The 9,923-nt window shown below is 41.5% G+C and overlaps 1 protein-coding gene across 3 annotated transcripts; it reads right to left on the bottom strand.

Annotated features, from left to right (window-relative positions):
• Positions 1-4,923: 4,923 nt before the first annotated feature.
• Positions 4,924-7,225, bottom strand: RD3L (RD3 like). Of its 3 annotated transcripts, XM_008706095.2 has the most exons (4): positions 6,943-7,225; positions 6,678-6,823; positions 5,979-6,284; positions 4,924-5,611 (listed from the first exon to the last, which is right to left on the bottom strand). In XM_008706095.2, the coding sequence occupies exons 3-4, from the start codon at positions 6,275-6,277 to the stop codon at positions 5,314-5,316; spliced, it is 597 nt and encodes a 198-aa protein (XP_008704317.1). In that variant the 5' UTR covers positions 6,278-6,284; positions 6,678-6,823; positions 6,943-7,225; the 3' UTR covers positions 4,924-5,313. The 3 variants fall into 3 exon arrangements, with proteins under 3 accessions (XP_008704317.1, XP_008704316.1, XP_008704318.1); XM_008706094.2 differs by having other exon boundaries at positions 6,678-7,225; XM_008706096.2 differs by lacking the exons at positions 6,678-6,823; positions 6,943-7,225 and having other exon boundaries at positions 5,979-6,372.
• Positions 7,226-9,923: the final 2,698 nt, after the last annotated feature.

Genomic DNA, 9,923 nt, shown 5'->3' with positions numbered 1-9,923 from the left:
CGCCCCACCCAAGAACATTGTTAAATCAGCTTTATAGGTCATGTGAGTAGTGACCACCAGCATTAGAAGAAGAGAAATAGAAAATATCAGACCATTTGGCAGCTTCAAGTGTACTTTGTCCCAGAGAAAACTTTCCCATAGAAACTCACCATTTCAAATCACTATATCTGGTGGATTTCTTTACCCAGTTATTTTTTACCTAATTCGATGTTTCCTTCTTGGTACGTCTCATGTGGGTTAGTGCCTGCTGTGTTGAGCTTTGTGTCAGGGGACACGGGCGCACAACAGTCTCAGTCCTTCTGACAAGGGAAGTCCCAATTTATAGCTGAGGATCAGATAACTTGTTGAGAAAGTTACCCCCATCCCCTGTGTTATTATATTGTAAGGATGGATGTGTTTGACTCCGGGGTATATAACTTTTCCCTTTTTGCCTTGTTGTTTTTAAGTATGTAGGCTTTGCACAGATGTTAATGTATGTGTCATTCTCCAAGGATTCCTATTTTCTGTTCGCTCACAAAGGCCATGTTTTTTTTAAGACCTTTTTGTCTTTTTAACAGCTTTAGTTCGGTAGGTCACAGTGCCATCAATTAAAGTGTTATGTATCTACATGCCCCTGAAGTGGAGTGGCTGTGAGAGAGAGAATGGGGGAGCTCAGAGAGGGAAATGGAGGCTTCATCTGAGGCTACTGGGGAACCATTGGAGGGCATTCTGGGGTTTTGAGCAGAGCTGTGACATGACTTATAGCTCTGATGATCCCTGCTGTGTGGAATGGACTGGAGCGGGCCTAGGGCAGAAACAGGGAGATCAGGGGAGTCTGTTGGTATCATCTGTGACATTACCTTTATGTGTCAGCTTGGCTGGGCCATCCTGCCTGTATTTGGCCCAACATGATTCTGGATATTTCTGTGAAGGTGCTTTTGGATGAAATTAACATTTAAGTTGATGGATTTTTAGTAAAGCAGATAACCTTCTAAATTGTGAGTGGGCCTCATCAAATCAGTTGAAGACCTGGCTAGAGCAAACACTGACCTCCTGAAACAAGAAGGAATTCTGCCAAGTCCCTTTAGACTCGGACTGCAACCCCTCCTTGGGTTTTCAGCCTGCTGGCCTAGCTAATTCCTTGAAATAAATCTCTCTCTCTCTCTCTCTGTATACACACACAACCTGTTGGTTTTGTTTCTCTGGAGAACGCTCACTAACACATCATCCAAGAAGGGAGAGGATGGTGGGTTAGACCAGGACTGTAGCAGTGGAGGTGGTAAGGCAGTAGTATAGTTTGGATATATTTCTAAGACAGAGGCAAGGGCTTTGTGGTTGGATCAGATACAGAACATGAGTGGGGAAGAAAATCATGGGTGACACCAAGGTTTCTGGCTGAGCAGCTGGGACATGTTGCCATCTACTGAGAAAAGCAAGACTGCACGAGGGGCTGGTGTATGGGGAAGCAGGAGTTTGATTTGAACACTTTAACTTGACATTACTAGCAGATAACGATAAATGTAGGCAGTCTGGAGGTGAGGAAAGAAACCTGGCTGGAGCCAGATGTTTGGGGATTTAAGGCTTTGAGACCAATGAGCTCACCCAGACTATGGGTGGTGTATCCTAGTGGGTGAGTGCTGAGGGAGAAGAGGTCCTAGGACCCAGGCCTGGAGCCCTTGAACATTTAGAGGTTGACAAGAGGGAATGAACAAAGGAGGGTGAGAAGGAACAGCTGGAAGGCTCAGAGGAAAACCAAGCGAGTGACCCTCCCCCCTTTAAATAAACAACTGTTTGCCTGGTATCCCTTATGTGCATCTCTTAGTACTTGTATGGAATTGCTTTATGTTGTTTCCCTCACGTAAGGACTTCGTGAGGGACTAGAACATCCCTGGATCTCCACCTCCTAGTGCAGGGCCTGACATGTAGTAGGAACCCAGATACTTGTTTGCATGAGTGAACTGCTTTAGTAGATCCCAAATATTGATTGCTTATGATATGCTGGAAATGAGAGTGGCTTCCTTATCCACTCCTGCCTTGACTGAATCATGAAATCTGCCTTACTCCTTTGACCATAGCTGATTTCCCTAAGGTGTATGTGTAATCAATCCGATGAAAATCAAAATATCCTGGCAACTGTGCTGTGAAATGTTTCCAGAATAAGAGCACATTTCACTGTTTATACTTTCACCACCCTGGACGAAATAAACCACCGTCATCTCTTTCCTGGATTATTGCAGAAGGCTTCTGTTTGTATTCTCCTAGCTTCCGTCCTTGCCCCCCCAACAATTTATTCTAGCACCCAGAAGAATACCTGGCATGAGGTGGGTGCTCAGTTACTATTTATTGAATGAACAAATTCTCGAGTCAACATTCAGTCCTAAGGTTCTTTGAGCAGGTGTGCAGTTTTCTGTGGACAGATTGCCGTCAGAATAAAACGTAGCCCCTGTCGGGGCCAGGCCTTTGTCCGTCTGGAGTCTGCCTAATCGGCCGCACTCTGGCCGCATTGGCATTTTTTCTGTATCTGGAAGACACTGAACTCATTTCTGCCTTGGGGCTTCTGCATCTACCCCTCTGCCTGGAGTGTCATCCCCCTGCCCCCCGCAGTCCAGTTTCTTCCCGTGACTGACTGCTCTCATCGTTCCGGGCCCTGTTCAATGTCTTACTTCTTACAGAGGTCTCCTGTGGCCCCCACAGCCGCAGCGGTCCTCCCACACCTCCTTTTTCCACCTCTCTCATTGCTTTCAACATTTTTTTTCTCCTCTAAAGCACTTACCGTGTGCCCCAAGTCTTATTTTTTTGTGAGGTGTTTTTGGCCCCTCTGCCCTCCAGAATGGTTCTGAGCTTTCTGGCTTATAGAATTGGATGGCTTGGTGGTGGTGTCATTTACTGAGCTGAAGTTTTTAAAGAGCTGTGCTTTTTGTGTGTGTATGCGTGTTGTTTTAATTCTTTTGTTTCTTTCTTGATTTTTATTTATCCTTTCAAAAAACAAACCTCTGTGACTTTGCTTGCCTTTGGGCATCCAAGAAGAGGTGTCAGGTAGACAATTGACTATGCGTTTGGAGCTCAGAGAGTAAGTTAGAGCTGGAGGTGTGCAGGGGCCTGACAGAGTGACATGAATCCTGCCCCGTTGTTCCCTGATACGAGGCTGTTTGCTCATCTGTCAAGTAGGAATAACATTACCTACTTTCAAGGTAAGGATTGAATGCACAGTACTTTTATGTGGATTAGTGCATTTACATCTCATTATTTTCTAGCTAAAGCTTTTAGCCACTGTGCCGACACTCTCTCTTTATAAAACATGCCTGAAGCTTTCCTGATATTCTTCTCCCGCATCTGCACGCCCTTACGTTTTTGACCTTCATCTTCTTGACAGCTTTAGGAACTGTAAGCAGCCCAGTGTGTAGAAGCAGGATCTGTTAATATTCAGGAAGTTATTTGTGTTAAAATTTCTGTATGATTTGTAGATTTTCTAGAACAACTGTAGTTTTAAATTACATACACCAGTGCTCTCACAGGAAATGTGGTTATTAGGTTATTGCCAAAACAAAGTGAGAGATGGAGACTTTGCATACCAAAATGCAGTGTATTTCTTCCACTCCCCTTTAAAGTCTGGTTGTGGAATTGACTGCATCATGGGTGACTTAGAGCAACGCGGGCTTCCTGTTCTTCCTGGACTAGTGGGTCACATAACCGTCTGCAGCTCCTTCACTTGCAGGAAGCTTTGGACAGGAGGGACTTAGGAAAATCCTCTTCTTCCTGTCTGGACAGGGAGAACGGTGCCTCTCAAAAGTGCGGTGGGCTTGATCATTTATTTTGTGTAGTGGCTGATGGAGGTGGCTTGTGGGGAGAATGGAGTGTTTGGGGCCTCTTTCTGCTGTGTATTTCCTAATCCACATGGTGAGGTGGCCAGTTCTAGTGCCGCATTCAAACTCCACGTTGTTTAAAACAGAAATTTTGTTACCACCATTGAGGCAATAGTATTAAAACTCTTGTTTGTTCCGTATTCACTGGACAATAAGCACTTATGCACTTCTGGGGATACTCAGCTTTCCCACAAATGGTTTCCACTCTAAGACTTTTATAGTGATTAAAGAGTCCTAGATAGAAGCTCACGAAAACAATCAAAAGGGAACAGGAGTGAGAGGTGTCTTTATTTTAGATCCACTCAGTGCTGTCTTTCCACTTACCTTGTCTTATTAAACCCTGGTCGGGTTGACACCGTATATGACACAGGATTAAAGACCAAACTGAGGCCTGGTCAGAATGGTGTAGATGTTGGCCAAGAGTCCAGGAAAAAAGTCAGAAGGTTTTTTTGGAGCGGATATTGAGTTCTAGTCTTGAATATTTTTCTTTTTAGATGGGAAAAAACAAATCTCCAAATAGAAAGTTGTAAATATTAGGTTCCTTGGACTTACTTTGAAGAATGATAAAGATTCTGGGACTTTACAAAAAAAAATAAATCCAATGATTAATTTCCTACTTTAATGAAATTATGAAATATTGAATTTTGTGTATTGAATATTTGCTATATTTTTAGAGAGGACTGGCGGGGCAGAGGGAGAGGGAGAGAAAGAATCTTAAGCAGGCCCCATGCCCAGCAAGGAGCCTGACCTGGGGCTCGATGCCACGACCTTGAGGTCATGACCTGAGCTGAAATCAAGAGTTGGACGCTTAACTGACTGAGCCACCTAGGCGCCCCAGAATATTTGCTATTTCGGTGAACCCAGTTTGTTTCTTTTTATTGATACAATATAGAGCTCTATTTTTTTTTTACTTTCCCATAATGTTAATTGAGATTAAAGATGTTGTAATTACTAACAAATCTGAATGTTGAAGTAAAGCACCACTTAGTTTTTAAACTGCACATTATTTCCTCTGTCACTGCCCATCTTCCCCTTCCCTGCTGAGAATGAGCTGGAGTCCATTCTGTGTTATATTGTAAAAGTAAGATTCACATCAATCATTTATTTTATTCTATACATAGCTTCCTTTTGGAATAAAAGTCGAGGTTAATGTCTCATTTTCACACAGAATTTGTCCAATTCCATACTTGTTCCTGTGAGATGTGTTTGAAGTGTAAGAAAATACTTCAAACATTTTTTTCAAAATGTTAAGGAATCATTTTAGTTAAAAGTATACAGTTCAATAAAACATTGCATTTTTAGAGCGGATAAAAAAGGAACACTATTTAAAACATAGGATGCATAGTTAAGAGCTACTTAACATCTGACTTTGCAACAGAGAAACATGAAATCACGTTACTTTTTCGTATTCTTAATATTAAGAATTCTGCTTCTAAAGATGGCCATAAAAACTCCTCTGGTTATAAGTAACTTAACTTGATGGGTAATAATATGGTAGGTTCCATATTCTATGCGAGAATGCTGGGAACCTGTTCTTTGTGGTTTTGTCCACGTAACTGGAAATAGTGGGTATTTCGTCTTTATCAGAACTCCTGGGGCCTGTGCCCGGGATCACAGAAGGAACAGGACAGTCTGTGTTCCCTGACTCTTCTGGGACTTCTTGCTGGTTACCTTTGTTAGTACTGTTTAGGAAGTCTTTCAGAACTTGCTTGAAGATGTAGACTATTTCCCATGGCAGTACATCATTTTCTGCTAAAACTTCTCGAAATCTGCAGGGAAACCAGTAATGAATATTCAATTCAGAAACTTCATTTTGTCCTATCTGTTTATTTCCAAAACACAGCTTAAATAAGCTGATCCTAATTAGTTCCTCACTTTTTGAGTAGTCTGCGCACTCCTTTAAAATTATGCTTCTTAGTAAAGAAATTCTGAATATGGCTTAAAAATATTTCCTAGCCAGTAAGAGGTCAACAAATATTTTTGTCCAGTCTATCCGTGGAGATTTTGGTTGCTGGATTTTTTTGATACACATGATTAAAGAATTTACATGATAGAATACAGTTTCCAGTCTAGATGTATGAGAAACTTAAACTTGGCGGTAGCAAAATATCACAAAAGAGAACATAGTATTTTTACCTGCTGAGAATAGTTCCAGTTTGACAAGGCTGAACTTGTGAGCAAAGGACTTCAAGTTGTCTTTGTTCAGTAGCTGGGATGGTCGTGTGGGGATTCTGGTAGTTTCTCAGCCAGTTGTAATCCACACCTGTTTTTTTCACTTTTTGTTCATTTTCGATCTCTTGTATTAATCTCTCTCGCTCCTTCAGATGCCACTTTAATTCCCGAAGCAGAGTCTTTGTCACTACATCGGAGCCAGGATAGGGTGTGGGTTTGTAGGAATCATATTTTGGCCATTTCATCCAGCCAAAAAGTGGCATTTTTAGCCTGTGGAAATATTCTCACTTGTTTATTTGCATAAAATGTTGTGGTTCTGATGAGCAAATATCTGTTTCTTTACAATAAATTTGCCAGAAAAGTGCATGAGTTTTTCACTGGTTAGATATGCAGGTCAGAATAAGATTAGAACATGGATTAAAGCTTTTCAGTTTCTAACTAGGTCAGTACCAAACACCAAGCTTTGAAAATACGTTTATGTAGCTAAACGGAAATGAAATATACAAAGTCAGAGATAATCTCCAGACTGAACGTTCTCTGAAAATAACACTGACACTTGCTATTAAAAGTTCTTAGGAGGCTTTAAAATATTAATGTACAGGAAGTTCTATCTGTAAACACACTTTTGACTTACATTTTGTGCAGAAAAGGTTTAAAGCGTACCTGGTAAGTTGATGGATCCGATGTGGTGATGTTTCCAAAGAGTTTGCTTGAATTAGTGGTGAAGCTGTGTTTTACTCAGGCATATATTGTTCTCCTGGATGTGTCCCCTGTTGGAAGGAATGAGCCTCCTTATTTACCCACTGAAACTGTATTTGAAATAAATAAGTTTCTATGTTAGGAATGAGGTTGTGATGTCTTCATTTAGAGAGACTGCTCATTAATTCACCTTGTAAGTAAGCTAGAAGAAATGACAAAAATAACTTACTATTCAGTCTTCACAAATTATATAATGGTCTACTTTTGAATGTAGCTCAGTCTATTTGAAAAGGATGCCGGCAGCAATGGGCTCTGGTCCTAAATGCGCTCAGACTTCTCTTTGGTAATGAGACGAGAACGACAGTGTGAGGCACCACGGATGTGCTCCCGGCCACGGTGAGGACTGTCGCATGGCATGGTGCTCTGCTGTGCATAGCTGTAGGTCACAGCTCAGTGCTGTATTTTTATGCCTGGTGAGCTCTAAAAATAACTACGCTGCCTTTATTCTTCAGCTTAACTTTGAGGCCATCTAGAAGCCAGGTCACTGTCCCCTCCAATGAAAGCAGGAAAACAGATCAGTCTTGACGATTTGCAAAATACCCATTTTCAGAAAATTTGTTATGATTGAGCAAAGTAGGCAAAGAATGCTGATATCTGTCATATGAAATATTTAGTAAAGGTTATTTTTTGTACTCATTCTGTTTCTCTTTCTAAATAGTAGTTAAATTTATGTATTTAAGCAAGTTGTAATGCCGGAGGACATAAATGCTTAAGTAGGTAACTCTAAAATATACTTTATAATCTCTTTAAAAACATAGCAATAGTAGATTAAGGTTAGGGAAAAAATAGAGACCTAAGAACATAGAAAGTTGAAAAGAAAGTCTTACAGTTCATTATGGAAGACCTAACATTATAGTGTTTTCTTTTGGAACTGAAGGTGAGACGCTCTACTTCCTGCTTGGGCGAGTGCCGATGATGCGTAGTGCTCTTTATCGTGCTGTGTGCCGCTCAGGTGCTGTGTGTCTTTTGCTCAAGAGCAGACAGGTCTTTTACTCTCTAGTTCTGTGTTTAATGACTACATGGTGGCTTTTCCTTTTCTAACATTTGTTTTCTCTGTTGCCTTTTCCGACAAGTGAACCATGAAGAACAGGCAGGGTTTACATCAGACCTGTATGTCATGCAGGATCAGGAGTGATGTGTGTGGTCAGCCTGGAGCTCCTACTGCTTGTACGTGAGAAAAAGCCCCTTGTCAGCATTCGTTCTCTTCAACAAGAAGGTTTTCACATTACATTGTGTAGAGTATGAAAAGGAGAGGAGAGGAAAGTTTATCATGACACAAGTGTCCTACCAGATTTTCTACCAAAGTTACGATGAATCCTGACACTTCTCCCTTTCAATAAACTCCTTGTTATTGCTTTAATTCTTTAAATTTTTGCTTCTGAGATGGGAACAACATTAGACGTATGTTGGATATGGAACATAAACCAAATTTCTTTTCAGGGCCCTCTGCAGTCTTGCATTATCCCTTCCTACATGGTTTTCCCTCTCGCTCTCCCCCAGAGTATGTCTTTTGTTTCAGGCAGGCCTGACTCTCCGGACGCTTGGCCTGTTCCCTCTTACCCGTCAGAGTGGCTCACACTGACTCTGTCTTTTGAGATATTTACTCATTCTTTTTTCCATTTACCCACATCATAATTCTTTTTTGCAGGGCCTAGTTTAAATACCACCTAATGTTTTTCTTTTGTCTGAGGAAAAACATCAGCATATTTTCCTTGGCTCTAGTTTTCCTTCAAACTTATAGAAAGATTGGCCTGTGTTCTTGTTCTCTCTCCTCCCTGTTTTCTAGTCCTTTCTGATTAGGCTCTGCTCTGCCCTGCACTGGAATTGCTGGCTTTCAGTCACTCAGCAGGTGTTGGCTGTGCTGTGGCCTAATGTTGGCTAGGGACTGGAGGTGCTGCAGTGGACAAGACGGACCCAGTCTCTTCCCTTGTGGAAAGCACCTTCCAGTGGGAAGACAGTAGGAGCACATGAGTTGTCCAGTAAGCTGATCGCAGATCACAGGTTGCGGGGGGGCAGGGAGGTGGGGTTGTTTAATCCACTGGAGGCCTCTCCGAGTTCCATGTGGAGGTCAGGAAAGGCCTTTCTGGGGGGGGGAGGTCCTTCGGAGATTTGAAGATAAGTGAGCTGCTACACGGAGAGCTTCTCGAAGACCATCTCCCTCTCCTAGGAACTTAGTTAGCACCTGTCTTGCCATCGTGACTGCTGCTCAAGTCCAGCCCTCACAACTTTTCTTACCAGTCAGCTTACATTCAGCACACCTTCCTCGGATGTGTTCATTGTGTAAACCTGTGTTTCTAGTACACAGGGTATGCTACTGGTATTATTATCAATTGCATTTTTTCTGTCCTAGATCCTGAGATTGTTTGATTGAAATAGCCCAACCATTCCAGTCATGCTCCTACTACCATGTAGATGGAGAATGTAAATATTTGTAGATCAGGGTAAGAAAGTACCTTTGTGTTAATCCTTCCTGTTTATTAGGCTATGATCAGATTAACTTGGATTTTATTAAGCATTTTAGTAAGTTGAATAAATGAGTGTTTCTGATGGATTACAACCTTAGGATATTTTGTGTGGAAGACATAAACTTAACCAGGAAACTGGTCAGTTTCTTTTTTGGTCATTGTCTTCTCATATGGTGTCCAGCAGCATTTGGTAACAATGAAAGGAAGACTTGTCACTGTAAGGAGACTGATAGCCTTTTGTTTTTAATTCCTTTGCTACTGGATTTAAAGTTCTGGATTATTGGTTCTTTTTTCTTTCGGCTGGTAAAGATGCAGTTAAGCGGCACCTGGTTTTGGCTCAGGTCGTGATCTCGGTTGAGAATTGAGCCCCACGTTGGGCTCCATGCTCAGCAGGCAGTCTGCTTGTCCCTCTCCTTCTGCTCCCCGATAAATCAGTCAATCAATCTAAAAAAAAAGATGCAGTTAATATTTGAGGGGAAACTAAAACTGCTAAATTTCTTTTCCCAGTATTATTTTTTCTTTAAAGTATTTTAATTAAAATACACTGATGCATGTACTTTTTAAAGTTAAAATCACATTTATATTGGGTTGTGCGTCTGTTGATTTACAGGAATTCTTAATGTACTCCAGTGCTGTGTGCTGCAGATGTTTTCTCTTGAGTGACCGTCGTCCTTGCTCTTTAACC

This window comes from Ursus maritimus, unplaced genomic scaffold (genome assembly GCF_017311325.1).
Source record: "Ursus maritimus isolate PB19 unplaced genomic scaffold, ASM1731132v1 scaffold_25, whole genome shotgun sequence".
Taxonomy (NCBI): domain Eukaryota; kingdom Metazoa; phylum Chordata; class Mammalia; order Carnivora; family Ursidae; genus Ursus; species Ursus maritimus.
Note: the sequence above shows the minus strand (reverse complement) of the source record. Positions and strands in the feature narration are given on the sequence as shown.